Consider the following 17,613-nt stretch of genomic DNA (forward strand, 5'->3'; position numbering starts at 1 on the left):
GCTCAGTGTGGTGTTGAGTTCAACTGTTTGTCTCTGCCCTCCCACCCCCAGGACAAAGCCATCAGAGGCCAGGACGGCCTCCTGGTCCTCAAGTCTGTCAAGCGCACCGACAGCGGCATGTACAATTGCAAGGGGGTGGATTACGACAACCTGGACGCGGACCTGACCGGAACTGTGGCTCTCACCGTCAACTGTGAGCGAGCGCGACGCATACGGGGAAAAAAAAAAAAAATACAAGCGCCACTCGGGGAAAAAAAAAATCCCACTCCATTCTTTTGCAGCCGGGGCGCCTCGTCCATAAATCACAGAGCTAATAGGGAATGGAATGAACTTGAATGGAATTCTTTCAGAGGGCCGATATCCAATTTAATTCTTCACAGTTTATCTGCGCTTTAATGTTATCCCAACGACACTCCCTAATGTGATTTTATCGCCTGCATTAAGCAAGATAGCCTCGGAATATCATGGAGCACTCCCAAAATTCAACTTGGAAAATTGGCATAACTTCAGAGCGGTTGCTTGAGTGTTATGCATTGCAAGAATATCACTTTTGTTCATCAACCGTTGTGAGAATGTTCGGGTTTCAACCTTTTTTCTTTGCCCTCCAGACATCGACCCGGTGAGCGTGATCCCTGACCAGGCCCAGGTGGTCATGCTCGGAGACAAGGTGGAGTGGCAGTGCAAGACCAAGGCCTCGGCTGCACACACCGTGCACTGGATGATGGTGCGCCCCGTCACCTCCTCCTTCCCCCTCATGCCTGTTCATGGAAAAATGGCTCGTTTCCAAGAGCAGAGAGAATCAGTGAACGTCTGCCTGCAGAGATTTTTCTTCCCTTTGTTTTTTTTGTAACATTCCCAGATTAAGGTTTTTAAAACACAAACATCATCCGTCTTGAACACTGCGGCCCGTCATGGCTCCATATTTGGCCTTGTGTTTTTCTGGCTCGACTTTGAAGCCTGTTTTTTTTTTTTCTGCTGCAACTCTTGCCTTTTTGACTCGCATGTTTGAAAATGTGTAAACGTGGGCCCTCCACTCGGTTACTGAGTGCGCAGCTGCTTTTTAACAGCGGAGCCTTTGGATTCGTGGGCAGCAGCCACAGTCCAGTTATGCAAACGGCCTCGTATTGTCTTTCGCACAGCTGCAATCCCAAATGCATGTTTAACTTGATGGGCTTTTGCGTCGTATTCCAATTGCTTGCTGCAGATTTAATCTCCAATAGTCATGCTGTGATCCAATTTGCATGCTTGCCTTCCCGTTACCTCACTTCAGTCGAGCACGCTTAACGTGTGGTGCATTCACTTGTCTTTGGGTTTTTTCCCACCTCATCTTCTGTTTTGTGTGCTTTAACTATAAATTGCGAAGCCTCAATTTACCACAAAAACTAAACACACGCTTCAGGGTTAATGGCTGATTAAGATGAGCTGTCGTAGAAAGGAGCATGTTAGCGGGCTAGCAGGCACTAAAGTTAGCCTGCACGTCAATACCGTTGGGTTACGTCACCAGTAGGTGCGTCTTTCCACGCTTTTTTCTTCTCAGTGTGAAAGTCTTTTATGCATTTATGTGATCAAGATGCAACAAATGATCAAAACTTGGGCCAAAATGCATAAAAGACACCCTGGTCGATTTGTGATTTCTTATTCAAGATGTTTGCCCTACAATCATTGCAGAATATAGATTGCATCATTGCTGCATTTAGGTTTAACTTGTGGTAAAAAACAAAAACAGCAAAAATAAAATAAACACAAAGTCGGGAAGTTGAGCAGCCTGTGGGTGTTCAACTTTTGCTATCAGCGCGCAGCATTTCTCTGCTAGCCGGTCCGTCGTCGTGGCCAGAGTATCTGTTGTTGTGTCTTTGGAATGTGGGTAGAAAAAAACACAACAAGAAAGAACACAACAAAAAAGGCTTTTTCTCCAGTGAACCCATTAGTTCTCTGACGCAGACGACTGTGAGAAAAAGTTTAGAGGAACTGTGAGGCACAGATTCATCATGACCAGCTGCCTGAACGCTGAAATACAGTGTGGGGGGGGGGGGGAGGTGTTATTTTCTGCTTTTCCAGCATGCGATGGGCTGGGTTCTTCAACGGCACCTGCACTACTTGCATTCAAGGCGTCGAAAGGTGCATGTCAGGCGGCGGATTAAATGTCTTTCTGTGCGTGTGTGTGTGTGTGTGTGTGTTTCCCCAGGGATCGAAGGTGCTCTCCCAGGACGGCACGCTGTCATTACAGGAAGTGAACTACGATCACGTCGGAGAGTACAAGTGCGTCGGAGCCGTGCCGTCCGTGCCGGGACTCACTGCCGAGGCCAGCGTCAACCTCACCGTCAAAGGTAACTGAGCTTCCACGTGCGGGTTGTGCAATACAAAAAGGAAAAACACTGCGTTTGGTCACGTTTCCGACAAGTCAGAATCCGTCTTGTTGTATTTATCCACACGCACAAGAGTGGTTGCACAAAGAGTCGAGCATTTCCTCCGCTGAGGTTGAGGTTGAGTGAAGTGGAAAACATCACAGTCAAGTTTTCTGTTAACACAATCGCGTGTAGAGTACAGTTTAAATCACGGCTTCACCTTTGAACAAACCTCCTACTTAAAGGTCTCATATGTGCCTGTTTTTCCCGATCGCCATTTTTCACTCCAGCCTCCGACTGAGCAGCATCACACTGTTGACTATTCAGAAAATGACGCAGGTCTCCACTAAGCTGCGTGTTTAGCCCTCTGTATACAAACAAAAGAAAACATTAAAACTGATGATTTCTTAAAGGGTCGTACCCAAACCTGACTGGGCTAGGAGGAAAAGACGCCCTCTATGACATCACACGGGGTCGCTCTTGAGAGCTGCATCTTTAAGAGACCTTCTTTGACCACTGTCAAGGAAGTAAGGGAAGAGCCTTCGTCATGCGCAGGCAGCTAGCTGGCCGACAGGACTGAGACGTAGATCAGCGCTGTGGAGGGATGGGGCGTAATAGAAAATAGCTGTTCTGGGGAAGTCGTTGAACCAGTGTTTTTTTCTTATTCTGATGCCTCTTCCAACTCTGTTAGTGTCAGTACGGGTGGCGTGGCGGCAGGAGCCAGATGCGGATTTTCAGGTTGCAGACCAAAAAAAGAGTTTTATTTTAACTATTAACAAAACTAAACTGAGGGTTCCGTGCGGGTGACTAATAGCAAAACAAACTGGGAGACTTAACACAAAAAAAGACTTGGCAGGTAGGAAAGAAAATCATAACAAGAAACTCAGGAAAAAGCAGGAACAGACCTTAGAACACCTGGGCAAAAAGATGACTTCAAAATAAAACAGGAAATACATGGAACATGACAGTTAGGTGCTGAATCCCAACCTAACCTATGTTCCCCAGCAGTTTTCTCTACTCCTCATGTATGTTTGCCGTCCATAGATGCTTTTGATTTATATTTTCCCCCTTGTTCCGTGGCTCTCCTCTTGCCCTTGCAGGAAAGCCGGTGATCGTGGCTCCGGCTCCTGGAGAGGTGTCCAAGGAAGGAGACATGGTGACGCTCAAGTGCTCAGCCTATGGCCTCCCTTCTCCTCAGTTCACCTGGCAGCCTTCTGGAAAAGAGGTACGGAATGTGGGATCTGCAGGGGGGTAAACACACAACGTGCTATTACCTGATCCACTTCCTGTCCTCGTGCGCAAATTTATGGGGAGTTGAGGCGCTTACGGAGCTAATTGCTGTTTACCTGATGGGAATGTACAAGCAGAATGAATCAGATAGAAACGGGAGCCTGGATGGACCCCCGGGATGGCCAAGTCACAAAGACCTCTCTCACTCGGCCCTTTTGTGGGATGTTTCAAACGTGTCATTTCGTGATATGTAAACGCTGTGTGAGGGCCGCTGTGTCGGAACTTTCAAACAGCAGGGAAACCCCGAGAAGAAATGCCCGTGTTTACATCCACACAGCTCCACAGTGAACTGAACTGCTGCCACCAAAACAGTGATAGCAAGCGACGTTGAACAGACTTGAACTGACCCGAAGCGTCACTTGGAAAGGAAAGAGTTGATTTGATGAAAGATTCTAGCAAACTTATTTCTCTTATGTTGGTCTCTGGTGGAGCAAGTTGCATAATCCACTTAACCAGAAGCTCTATTGATCCCCAGAAAGCAGCTTACTTTGTTGGTCCTTCTACCACTTTGCAAGAAGACATAAACAAGCTGTTGGAACCAACACCCGGCTGCGGTTGAGCTGCGACAGCGGCTCCCTTTGTGACATCACAAGGGGGTCAATTGGCAGAACTGCAGCGCCTCAGCACACACTTTCCTTCGGAAGCGAAGCAGGCGGGAGAAGCTCCAGAGGGCGGGATGGGACAGGGCGACTTGCCGGGCGTTAACCCTGTGTTTGTTCCCTCCCTCGCAGTCGGTGTCGGTGGAAGGCAACATGGTGGTGAGCACCTTGAGCCTGCAGGCCACAGCCGACATCCTGAGCAAAGGGGTGTCCTGCGAAGCCTCCAATGAGCACGGCTCAGATAAGAAGAGCTTCCCGGTGTCTCTCAAACGAGGTGAGTGCATTTCTCCAGCTCCTTCCGAACCTCTGCGGCACACTTTGATCACGCTGGTGGTAAAACTCAACGCTTTTCCTCCGTAGTTGTTCGAAGAAACTCTGACGAGTCAGGTTTGAGGAAAACATTTAGGGAAAAAAAACCCAAACAAAATATGTTGACTGAATATTTTTGTATGTCCACACACAAGACGACTTAGATAGTGAAGCCCCAAAGTACTTTCATGTGAATCTTCAGAACCTGTTTTAATATGACAAGCCTGCTGGTTTAAGCCCAAGTCCTTATATGACCGGTAACTTAAAAAAAAAAAAAAAAAAAAAACGGTTTTCCATGCATTACGACTCTTCATAAATGACGCTTGTTTAGCTGATTGTCAGTTTAGGCACCTGGTCCTTCCAGGTCCGTACAGGCAGGGAGCGTCAACGGCAAGGTCAAACCTTGTCATCGGTCTGTGCGGCCCGAGCGCAGGCGCTTCCTCTTTTCCTTCTTCATTTCTTCTTACCTCTCTGCTCTCCGTCTCCTCCTCTCTCTTGCAGCAATTGACAACTCGGCCAACAGAGGTAGAGCCTTCTCCCTTCTCGCCCTCCTCTCCTCCCTCCTTCTCTCAGGACTCTTTGTTGTACAGACCCTTTAATTAGAAAGTCACCCCCCCGAACCCCCCACCCCCCACCCACCCACCACCACCAACACCACCTCCCATCTCTTCTTTCCCCCAAATCCCTCCATCAGACACACACACACAGACACAAACACACGCACGCACACACACACACACACACACACACACACACACACACACACACACACACACACACACACACACCTCCTCCTCTGCTGTTCTGTATCTTGTATATTTGCTCTCTTGCTACCAAACACTGTGGATATTGTATATTGTTATTCCTCCTCTCTCGTCACCTTTGTATGATGTCTGTCCTATATTTTGTGGATGCTACTACGACTTTTTTTCTGGCCCCTCGGGCACAATAAAGAACTCTATTCTATTCTACTCCTTCCTTTCCTCTCGTCGTTTCCTCGCTGTGCCTCCTTGTCGGTCACTTCCTCCTCCTGATTCCTTCCTTCCTTCCTTCCCACTTGCCGTCTGCGTCTGCGTGTGTAGACCTCTCCTAACCATAGCCCTCTGTTGTGCGTTTGTCCTTCCGACGCCGTTTGTATGCCGTTGCTGTGCGGCTGGGACTGAGCAACTCTCTTTCTTTCAAAGTGCTGCTCTCTGGAAACCCTGTGCTTACGTCAGGTCTGTATCGCTAACCCTCCTTAACATTTCTCTGTGGCGTTTGTCCGCGACTCTGTAAGTCCGCGTGGGTGTGTGGTGTCTCTGTGTGCTCACGCTAGTTCATACATTGTGTGTTTTGGAGTTTTTGAGTGTTTTGTCTATGTGAACTTGTATTGCTATCACTGAGAGGACTCTGAGGGGAGTTTGCATCGTAGCCGTCCCGGTTCCCAACACACAATAGCACAAAAAAAAAAAACAAAAGCTGGGCTGCCGGAGTGTTTAACAGCTGCAAATATTATTAGCCTTTACTTTTATTTTCAGTTCTTTATCAGGTTAAATTTTTATCATCCACTGTAGTGTAGAGATCAGTAGAACCAGTTTTGATATAGCTGCAGTGTTTATCAAAAAATGTTTCAGAAAATCACTGAAATTCTAAAGCCCAGTGTGTCGCATTTAGCAGCATCTAATGGTAAGGAGGCGTATTGCAGTGCTATTGGTCCGCACTGATTTTGTTTGTTTGTTCAAAATGCCAAAGCCCAAAGTGAAAACAGGTTCTGGACCTGGACCTAAATGCTAATCTGACGTAAGACGTCGACGCCGTATTGGTTATTTTTTTCCCCCATCCATTTCATACCATCAGATCCCCCTAACTGTGACACACTGGGGCCTTTTCAGAATTGCAACACTAGCATTGACCCTAAAGATTATATTCTTGCCACATAAGCTAAAAGAGAATTCCCTAAACTGTGGAAATGATAGATGAAACACCATCTAGCATTGTTCAGTACCATGAAATGGACTCTGCAGTGCCTTTTATCCCCTGGAATACCAAACCTGTCGCCGTGCTCCCAATCAGGTCCTCAAAGCTATGGTAATACAAGCGTAGGTGAATGGGTGAGTATGCTCAGTGTTGTATTTTCTGCCGCTGGTTAGCTGTCTCATATTTACCTGTTAGTAGACAGGCCCCTGTTTTGGGGCCCCATCACTTTTTAGCCATTGCATTGTAAAGTTAGGCTAACAGCACATCCCAAACCCTCCTTCTCCTCTCCACCCATCCATCCATCCACCCATCCATCCATCCTGCCCCTTCCTCACCCTCTCCTCATACCTTGTAAAATTAAAAAAAAAAAAACAATCACACTCTGCCCCGCCTCCTTCCCTTCCAACCAATCAAACACCCCCCGTGATGACCCCTCCCTCCCTCCCCCCTCCGTCTACCATCTCAAAATCAAAACCCTGCCCAAACTTCCTCCCCCTCCTCTGCCGTGATCAATCCTTCACTCCCTCCTCCACCCACCTGCCCCCCCACTAACCCCCACCCCACACACATCCCACCCCACCCGACCCCCGCCGCCCATCCCTCTCCACCTCCCTCCATGTGCCCCCCCAACCCCCTCCCTACCACCCTTGCGACGCTGTAGCCGATACGCAGCAGGGAGGCTCCAGCGGCGTGGTGATCGCCGTGGTGGTGTGCGTTCTGCTGCTGCTGCTGATGGTGGCCCTCATCTACTTCCTGAACAAGAAGAACAAGCTGCCCTGCGGCAACAAGAAGAAGAAGGAAGTGTGAGTTTGGGGATGGGAGGTGGTGGCGGTGGTGGTGGTGGGAGGAGGGGTAACAGTTCAGTTTTATAGCTATATGGGTCTGTGAATGCCTGCCACGCTGCCCTTTTTTGCCTTCCTGTAAAAGTAAACCGCCCTTTATGATGTCATCAAGGACACTAACAGTTCCAATGCTGGTGACCACACCCCCCAGCCAGGTGTGGGCCACGCCCTCTCTGAAGCCACATTTTCTTTGTCTCACTTCCAAACTTGTGGAAGCTGCAAAGTAGCATCACTGTTAGCATCCAATGTTTGTGCACTTGGCTTTAAACACAGGGCTAAACGTGCAACCCTCATGTAACAGACCACAGTTAACAAAATGAGAAACTGTCAAGCATCACATGAACAGGATGAAACAGAATGAAATCAAATTGTTTGAGGAATAAATCCAACTGAATCCCTTCTTTCGCCCCAGAAATTCTCTTGGCTGAGATTCTCTGTGTATCAACAGCAGAGCAGCACAGTTTCCTCACACTTGCTGCCAGTGATCTTGATTTAGTTCTTATCGTCATCCCATGTAAACACTCTCTCTGCCCCTTCTCTCTGTGGGCTGCCGCTCGCTGGTCGGCTTCAGCTGCGTGTTGCTCGCGGGGCTGTGCATCTTTGACAAATCTCCCGCTCGAGCCACTTCCCCCTCTAAGACAAGGCCCATGTGTCTCACAAAAAGAGGGCAGTGCCTCTGCACCAGTGCTAGCGCAAACACAGCAATCTGCCCAACTGCATTCCCAGTCTTCCAATTTGCATATTAATTGGATCATATTATCCTTCTTGTCCTCGCTGAGACGCTGCATTGGCATGTTGTGTGTGGTAGTCAGGAAAACGTAGGACGGCTGTGCGTGACGCCGCTGTCATCATTAGCACCTCAGCTCATCGTGGTTGACTTGTTTCCTGCGCAGCACCAGCGGCGAGGTGAACAACGACATTGTGGTGGAAATGAAGACGGACAAAGCCAATGAAGAGGCCGGCCTTCTCAACAAAAGGCCGCCCGCTGGTCAGGTGAGACTATTCACAGGAGCCACAGTCCAAAACTGTGTGAATTCTTTTTTTTTTTTTTTTTTCTTACTCCACCCAGAAGAATCCTAACCACCCAACGTTGGCCTTAATTTATAGTCAGCTACTTAAAAAAAAAAAAAAAGATCTTATGCACGCACTCTCATAAATGTAACTCATGACAACCACAGGATCCCTAAGTGGGAAAAGGGTGCCTTATCAGATGCCTTTTGACACCAGGAAGTCATAATAGCCATTTTATAAAATGCTCAATAGAGCTTTTAGGGGCCTCTTGACTGGAGGGCAGATGATGCAGGGAACTAAGAGACGTCTCCCAGAGGCCCAGTGTGTAAGATTTAGGTTCTAAAGGTGGAGAATCCCACTGCAAACAGTCTTCACGTTAATCCCCCTCTCCTGATGTCCTGCCTGTCTTGCCTCTTTCGCTGTGATGTCAGGAGTAAAATCTACTGCTGCCTCCATGAAAGTGGACCTTCTTTCTATCAATATCAATGCTTATCATTATTATTATTACATGCTTAAAAAATATAATAGTTTCTTATCTTAACCTTACCTTACTTATTTACTTATTTTCAAAGACTTTATCAAAATTGCTACATGTGTCTCCATGTCATGCTAGTTGATTGCAATAAATACTTACGCATTTGGGCCTTTAAATAGATCAAATATGATGCTGGCACTGTTTCAATTGCTGGGAAACAATCATTTTTTTTGTTGAAGGTTAATTATGAAGGTTTGGAAGTTGCACAGTTCCTGTCCCAACTGAGGTTGGTCACCTCGTCCTTTTGCCCTTTTAATCATTTTCACCCTCTGCCCCGCGGGGGCCACCGCTGGTAAAACACATCAGAAGCTCCCAACGAGTCACCAAAGCCAGTTTTTTTTTTTTTGCTCCAAGAGAACAGAGTTGAGAGCGTTCCCGCCTGCCCAGATGACGAAGTGTGACAGCTGTGCGGCGCCATCTGGAAATGTCATGATGAATATCAAGCGCCTCATGGTGAAATTTTGTTGGCACCAGCGTATTTGACGGAGAGCTATAAAGGCACTTTGAGTGAGCCTTGTTTTGAGCAGTATCTTTAAAAAGAGACGGAAAGAGAGAGAGAGAGGGAGAGAGAGAGAGAGAGAAAACAAAACAAGCAGCGGCAGCCGAGCCGGTGACATTTTCAGAATTGCAGGGAGATTGCCAGCACGCTTGCTTTGCTCTTTTTTTTTTGAAGTGGATAAAAGCAGTAGATGACGGGATGGCAATTAATGTGATCCCACAGATGTCATTAACTTTTTTTTTTTTTTTTTTTTAATGTTGCAGCAAGGGTACATAAAGTTTAATTTTAAAAAAACAAAACACAATACTGTGTGGTATTTTTATTTTTATTTTTTAATCATTAGGCAATCAATCTTTTAACACACTGGGCAACTTCAAGTCGTTGAATTTGACGTTAAACTGCTTAACAAACTTCTTCGGACAAAACTTTTAATAAATTTGCAGTGATCGTGAAAATTTTGAATGAGTCGTGTAGCTTTTATTTTGACGGGCATTGTAATCACTGCAAGATACGTGACGCTGTATTCATTTACACAGTGTTTACAAACCATAATTAAATAGCCATTGAACATAATTTGTCATTAGCTGATAAATTGTTTAAATGAACAAAATTTTGGTATAGCAGGAATATTTCCTGCTATAATTGCCGTTAGTTTAGGCCATGTTTATCTAATTTCCAATATGATTTAAAAAACAACAACATTATAACAGCTTCTTTTTTTTCATTAATAGCACGGGAATTCTCATCAATATTTATATCTGTCTTTGTGTATTTTTGTCTCTCCCTGTCAAAGTGATGAAGCCAGACAGTGAAGGTGCCTGATGGAGGGATGAAGGGAAGGAGGAGGAGGAGGAGGAGAAGAAGGAGAACCAGGAGGAGGAGGAGAGCGGTTTGAACACACCAGGGCAATTTTTTTATTTTATTTTTTCCCCCGGGGTTTTCTACACTTGACTGAGGTGACCTGCACGGCGTGGTTGATTTAGGGACCTTGGGAGGTTTTCCGTGTCGGGCACTATGCTCATTTTCTGACCTGAAGCCAAAATTTTGTTGCCAAGTTTCTCCCCCCTGTGATTTTCATATTTTAATGTCATTCCTTTTCCCTATTTCTTTTTTTTTTTTTTTTTTCGGTCTTGATTTTGAACCTGGTTGACAAAGACAGGAAAAGCTGACACAGTGGCCAAAAATTTCTCTTCTTTTTTTTTAAATTTTTTAAATCCATTTCAAATTTAAAAACGGCAACAACAACAACAACAAACGGAATGCCATTAAGCCACTGTGTTGGGAGTGTGTGTCTGCATGCAAGTCGAGCACTGAATGTCTATTCTGCCTTGGCAGACTGGCACTTAAAGCCCCGGCGCTCTCCGCCGGGGTTATTGGGAAAATGAATCACGTGCTGCCGTTCTGTCTTACTGGCCGCAGTAACGAGCGATGATTTACGCTCACATCATTTATTGCCCGCGTGCGCTGTTCTGCACGCGCTGCCGTAACACATTCACTCAAAGGCGCTCAGCGCTGTTTTGTTTAATTGCTCCCCTTTTTTTTTAACCTATAGACGCTGATGTGTTGTTTTTTTTTTTTTTCTCGTCGCCAGAATCCGGTTTTATCATTCCATAGACGCAACGCAGGCATTTAATTACGCCAAATCTTTTTTTTTTGACAAATAGAGTTCTAAACATACCCATTTTGGAAGCCACCATGACAACAAGCTATTAGGTTGTACAAATTTGTTTGGGTATGTTTTGCATCGCTTGTTTTTTCAGAGGGAGGAGGGGAGGGAAGGGGGGAGGGGTTTCTTGCCATGTTCTCTGTAAATGTCGATAACCAAGTTATTACCACCCTGTGCATCAAACAGGAAGTGGGCTGTCATGTTGGCTGCTGGGCTGCTGCTGCTTCTCCTCTTAAAGCATATTTGCCATCATTTTTTTTTTTTGCTGCATTCAGGTTTTTTTTTTGTCTCAACCCTCCACCACCGCCACCACCACATTGCACACATATGCTGATGACAATTTAACATGGAGAGCACATAAGTGGCCATAATGGGCAACTTCCTAACTTTCTCTTACACTCATTTTTTGACAAAATTGAACTTTGAGGCGTGGCTGCTCAGCGGCCAGCATTGAACATGTAAAGTACAAACCGGCAGTTCACGCCTGTTTGATTCAAACAGGGACTGAAAGGGAGGGATGAAGGTTGTTTGTTGGACTATACTGTGCGTTTTCTTTTCTCGTTTTAATTTTATACCAAATGACTTGGAAGTGTAACAGCAGAGGTGTATTCTGCACGATAGGTACGCAACACTGGCATTTCTGTTTCTCTCCGACACCGTCAGCAGGCCACAGAGGTCCGATGGCGGGTTAATGTGCCCTTTTTTTTTTAACCTTTTACACTGGAACCAATGGCCTTGTTTTTTTGTTGTTTTTTTTTTGGTTGCTTTGTTTTCCATTTGTTTCAAAGGTCACCTTGAACCACTATCTGTATCCTAGAAGGCTTACTCTTTGTCTGCTCATGTCTCTCCACTGGTCTTGTCACATTTTGACTGTTAGCAAACCTGCAGGGGAGGATAGATAAGGTCGGCTGCACACCGCCCGATTTTGACAATCGCACAAGTTCACAGCCAAAGCGACGCTGCGTGACGCGGACTTCACAGTCTCCGGGGACGACGCCAACATTCGTGTTCGCTGCTCGCGCGACGGGAACGCAAACCGGATCCCAGCTGGCGAAGTCCATGAATAAACGTCAAAAGTGCACAGGAAGCGAGAGTGTCCCGAGTGTCACCTCTGCTCATCTGGTAGTTGCGGGTGGTCGCAGCAGCTCTGTCGCAGTCAAACGGCGACGTGTCCGTGGCCGCTTGAGCGAGAAAACAGCTTGACCCCCGAAACCGAGACCAGAGGTAGTGCCATGTTCCACTCGCAGTGCTCTGGCAAGGTTGAAAATCACACAGTGTGTAGCTGGCCAAAGTGAATTACGGAGCATTCTTACTCATTTTTTTAATGCTTATATTATGAAAAAAAATGATGAAACATACTGTGGTTAAAAAAAACAAAAAAAAAACAGGGAGTCTTAATTTCGGAGCTACTGAGTTTTTATTTCCCCTCGCCTTTCCGTTTGCTCAGAGAAGAGGATTTTATTTTTTGTCTGTTTTGAATTTATGACATGTTCACAGTGCTTTATCTCTATCTCTGCTCTGTATCCTGTATATTTTGTGGTACGCTGTTGTGACATCTGTGGTGTGTTGATGTATCTTTTTATTTTGTTCAGGCTGTGTAGAATTTATAATGAAAAAAAAACACAAAACAATCACAACCAACTCCTGTGTATTCTTTCCTGTTTCCATGAAAGTTTTTTTCCCCTCACCAAAAGCTCTTTGAAGGTCTGAGCAGGATAGCGCTTCATTTTTCTCATAATAACCAATGTGTGCGTGTGTGTGTTTGAGTGTGTGTGTGTGTGTGTGTGTGTGTGTGTGTGTATACTTGCACAAAGTTTGGTTCCCTCTGTCTGACACGCAGCTCCGCTGAAACCACTGAACCATAAGCGAAGGCCTACCCGCAGCTGAAATTGCCTCTGATATCATTTACCGTGCGTGTGTCTTCTCGGGAGATGACATCTGAATTGATTCCACGCCCGCACCCAAAGTTTAATCTCTTTGATATAACTAGCATTATGTAAATTTCGCCACGCATTGATTGATCCCATGATTTGTTGTGACAGACCAGAGAAATGGAGGAAGCTCAGGTTTTGCATCGATAACTGCTGCAGGGATCGGCTGCTTTCTAACTTTGTGATGGAGTGAGCTGTGATTTTTTTTTTTTTTTTATTATTATTTTAGCCAAAAAAATGAGTTAAAATGAAACCATCGATCATCTTCAACATAGCGTTCGGCTTCTTTTTTTATGGATCGGAGGCAGATATTGGGCCATTGTGACAGGAGTGGCTGGAATCTAGCTATCAAAACGCAAAAGCTATTTAAGCTGTTGTGACAGATTTTTCTTTTTCTTTTTTTTTGTTGTCAATAAATCTTTGCAATCTCTCTCCCTTATGTAACAGTGCGGTTCAACCTTGTGCCATCACTCATGCAGGCGGACTTTTGAGTAACGGACCAATCAGCACAATTGCCCTCTTACACACCCCCAGCTCCGCTGGCTCTCCATTAAGAAATTAAGTCTCGAATCAATGTGACCCGCAGAAATCGATTTGCGCTCCCAATACAAAGCAGCGGATGAGGAATCACGTACCGAAAATATATTGGTAGATGGATTTAATGTCTTTAGGGTAAATAACACGTCTCTGATTATTTATGGCAGTTACGGAAGACGTCAGCAGCTGAGTGGATTTCGAGTGTCACTTGTGCTTGTGTGATTTACACCACATTTTGTTGAGCCGCTGATGAATTACGCATTTTATTATTATGGTAAAAGATAAAATCCTCAACAAATTTCTTCAAGGTGTCGAGTTATAACAGTTTGTTCTGAAGCAATTCATCACTCTGTAACAATTAGCTGTAAGCTAATTCCAAAAGCGAAAGGTTTTTTTTTTTTCTCTTTAAACCAAGGTTGTGTTCCCTGCAGCTTTTGCACATTGTGAGTGTTGGCGTACAGCGTCGCACTTGAGAATATATACTCGACTTGTGGGGGAAACGTGTGGGTGAACCTGACACCGTGAACGAACTCCACGCTGCTGTCTTGGCAGAAGCGTGACGGAGTTAGCATGCTAGCTAAAGTTAGTTGCCGCTTGCTGGCTAACATACTCAGAACTAAGGAGACACGTTTTTTACTAAGGCATAAACGTGGTAATAAGTGTTCTAGGTTCTTACATCTGATTAAACCTCCTGTGTACTGTAGCACCGTTCAACACAGTCTCACTCCTAAGAAGGCGGCACATATTGACGTTCTGGCAGAACCCCACGATGGCACCCAGTGCCTTCCTCGGCCACCAAGGGCGCCATTATACGCCTTCCACGGTCACTCATAGACATTCATTGAGGTCGGGTTCTGCCAAAACGTCAATTATGTGCCTTCTTCGCAGTTACAATGAAAAAAAAAAAAAAGAGTAGTGATGGTCAAAAGCGTCCTTTTTGGTTGGTCGTATGCAATGTTTAAGACCTGAGTGAACTCAAATTTGGGGTGTGTGTGTGTGTGTGTGTGTGTGTGTGTGTGTGTGTGTGTGTGTGTGTGTGTGTGTGTGTGTGTGTGTGTGTGAGACAGAGAAAGAGAAATCCACCTCTTGTTTTTGTTTTACAAAGAATGAGCGGATCAGAGTCTCTCAGTCTTCCGAACAATGTGGGAGATTACTGTCATTCCTCAAAGCCTCTTTTACTTCCCTCGCTCCCACCGCTTTTCCATACGCCCCCCTGCGAGTTCCCCTTGCTGTCTCCGCTGGATTTAGTTACAGTAGCTTTAAACTGATTCAGTCATTTAGTGTCAGCCTGTTGAGGTATGGCAGCCACGTGTCTGTCCCCACTGTCTGCTTGACCTGAATCTAACGGCCTGTTCCTTCACTCAGCTCGTGCTCAGCCAGGCATTCTGAAAGAGATGGAGGCTTTACTGTCTCCATGCACCTCTTGGAAGTCCAACCCGATCCTGGTTGAACAAGGCTCCGGTGACAGACTCGCTGACAGCGAGCTCCATCATCCTACATAATCAGCGCACACATGTAGGTTTGCACGCAGCCCCCCCCCCCCAAGAGCCAAGGAGGCTAAGAGAAGATTGGCGTGGATGTTGAGATTAATCAAGAGCATTTCGTGTCAAGGGAGAAGAGGTTATTGATGCGGGAACTTAGGGACGGGGGGAAAACGCACAAGAGGAGGAAAAAAAGGTGGAGCGAGCGGGAAACGAATTAAACGGCCTGACAGGGAGTGGAGTGAAGAGAAGGAGGAGGAGGTGTGTATGGTATCGGAGGGGTTTAGCGTCAGGAGGAGAGGAAATGACAGTGGTGATTGTGAGGAAGGATGAGACAGAAGGTGCCTTGTTAAGATGTCATGAATCTGCTGCGGCGCCGGGCTTTTAACAACCAGGGGCCTCCTCTCAAGATACAGAGAGGCGGCGGCGGCTTGTGAAAATGAAAAGAGGAAGGGGGAAGAGTGAAGGTGAGATGCAGATAGGTCGACGGAGATAAGGCGGCCGATATTACTCGACTGATAAGTGGCTATCTGGCTCACTCCGATGGTTTAATATCCTGTGAGGCCGCCCGAGTTTGTCCTCACTGTTTGGATGTCATTATGAGAGATGGAACACCTGTTTACTCAGTGTGTGTGTACTAGATAAACCAACCCCACCCCCTCTCTGCAAGCCTGCTTTTTATTTACTGCAATTTTGTTATCTGTCTCGGCAGCACCAAAGATTGGTTTCTCCCACTGCATCTTTGAGCGCGCTATTAAAGAATGCAGCCACCGATCCCCAGCCGTCCCAGCTTCTGCCAGCGTGTCACAGACGGACTGCAAGAAGTTTGGTTGTTTAAGGTAGATAACCAAACTTGTTTTGTTTTATAGCAGAGGATATTTCCGTTTTAATCCAATGTCCTGCTTGTCAAAGAGACTCGCAAAGATAAAATGCTGCACAAAATTAAAAAAAACAAAAAACAAAACTTGATGGGAGATTGGTGAGTGTGTTTTTGTCACTCCGTCTAAGGACATGTGCAGGTTCAAAGGTCGCTTAACTTTCCCTCGATGGACCGTGGTCACATCCGAGAACAAGCTGGACCGTGAAAAATAAAAGGTCAGGGCTATGTCTCAAACATCACTTTCTAAATTCCAGAGGAGCTCTTGTGACTGTTTGGAATTTTCATATTTTCCATTGTTATTTTATCATCCTTAATAGAATGCGCAATAGCAAAAGGCTACATGAGAGGACAGCATTTTAATTTCACCCTCAGCTTTCAAAACCAAAGTCCCATGAAGAGTTGACTGCAGGCTTGTGGGCATTGATCTTCTGTTCTTTTTTTTTTTCTTGTACTCTTAACAACCTAATGATCCAGCATAATTCCAGCTAACGTTAGCATGTCCACTTTGTTCACTTGACTTTCATCATTACTTGACACTTTCCTGGCTCGTCAGTGGATGTTTGTTGCTTGGCGGGTGAGACCAGGGAGGTGGCGGAGGAGTGGAAATTAAGTAATTAAATTAAATGCATTAATTATTGTTTAAGGAAGCGCAGATAGGTGGTGCTCCAAAGCCTCTTTGTTTTGGTGTGCGTGGAGCACTGCTTAATAAGGGAAACGTTCCATCAGGCAAAGCAGGCCATCAGTCAACGTCACTATTATCTCAATCAAACATGTCCTTAAAGTGGTGTGTGTGTGTGTGTGTGTGTGTGTGTGTGTGTGTGTGTGTGTGTGTGTGTGTGTGTGTGTGTGTGTGTGTGTGTGTGTGTGTGTGTGTGTGTGTGTGTGTGTGTGTGATAGATTTACTTGGAAAAGACGAAAATAAAATCGCAGCAGATCTTTGACCTGATTAAAATTTCAGATACAATCTCAGGATCTCAGGATACTGCGTTTGTGTTTGCATGTTACGCCAATATGAACTGCATTTTGGCTGCCTGAGGAAGACAAAAAGTCTCCTGAGGCCTCATGGAGACAGAGAGGGAGGGAGTGAAGGAGGTAGGGAGGAGGAGAGACCACATTAGAGAAGGGGGTTTGCATGAAGAGATGAGGAAAGGAGGCAGAAGGGCCTGGAGGAGTGGAGGAGCAGCTGTTGAGTGCTGCTCCTCTGAGAACTTCTATGCATGCAACAGGCACCTTCCATTGGCTAATATTACAGCACAGCAGCTGCCTGGAGCATAAAGCAGACAAAAACGCACACTCTAATACACCCACAACTCCCGCGATGATTTCCACTCTGCAGCGCAGTATCGCTCCATGAGCACACACAGAACTTAGACGTATTCCACGGCCTTTGCGAGGACGTCACGTTGACCTCCGTTTGCTTTCCATTCTTTTGTACAGCTTTACCCAGGTCCCTGTGTTAAACCCCCAGCCCGAGTATGCTTACCCTCGATTCATACTTTGACTCTACACACCCAAGCCTTCAGCTTAAAATTCAATGATGGAGTTGTGTGGCCCAGCCCAAATCACGTCCTCACAATAAAGTTAATCCATCAAAGTCCACACAAGAGTACAACTCCACAGACACACATGCGCATGTGTGCCTGTGCACTGCAAGGTATGGATGCAATTTCACACATTGCATCCATACCTCGGAGCGTGTTTGGTAGCGTAGCATAATGGAATGGCGGCGCCG

General features: G+C 45.9%; 1 protein-coding gene across 3 annotated transcripts in view; it reads left to right on the plus strand.

Annotated features, from left to right (window-relative positions):
- bcam (basal cell adhesion molecule (Lutheran blood group)) overlaps positions 1-12,759 on the plus strand; it is a 47,054-nt gene extending 34,295 nt beyond the window's left edge. Inside the window, exons 8-17 of one of the 3 annotated variants that reach the window (XM_076050914.1) lie at positions 52-193; positions 609-724; positions 2,186-2,327; positions 3,446-3,570; positions 4,367-4,508; positions 5,045-5,068; positions 5,728-5,760; positions 7,161-7,302; positions 8,235-8,334; positions 10,180-12,759. In XM_076050914.1, the coding sequence (XP_075907029.1) occupies positions 52-193; positions 609-724; positions 2,186-2,327; positions 3,446-3,570; positions 4,367-4,508; positions 5,045-5,068; positions 5,728-5,760; positions 7,161-7,302; positions 8,235-8,334; positions 10,180-10,182 (969 nt within the window). In that variant the 3' untranslated portion in view covers positions 10,183-12,759. The remainder of the gene's footprint in view (positions 1-51; positions 194-608; positions 725-2,185; positions 2,328-3,445; positions 3,571-4,366; positions 4,509-5,044; positions 5,069-5,727; positions 5,761-7,160; positions 7,303-8,234; positions 8,335-10,179) is intronic. The other 2 variants (XM_076050915.1, XM_076050916.1) reach the window with 2 other exon arrangements.
- The last annotated feature ends 4,854 nt before the right edge of the window (positions 12,760-17,613 follow it).

The sequence above is a fragment of the Nelusetta ayraudi genome, unplaced genomic scaffold (genome assembly GCF_046127955.1).
Source record: "Nelusetta ayraudi isolate G7.1 ecotype Tasmania unplaced genomic scaffold, CSIRO-AGI_Nayr_v1 ptg000131l, whole genome shotgun sequence".
Classification (NCBI taxonomy): domain Eukaryota; kingdom Metazoa; phylum Chordata; class Actinopteri; order Tetraodontiformes; family Monacanthidae; genus Nelusetta; species Nelusetta ayraudi.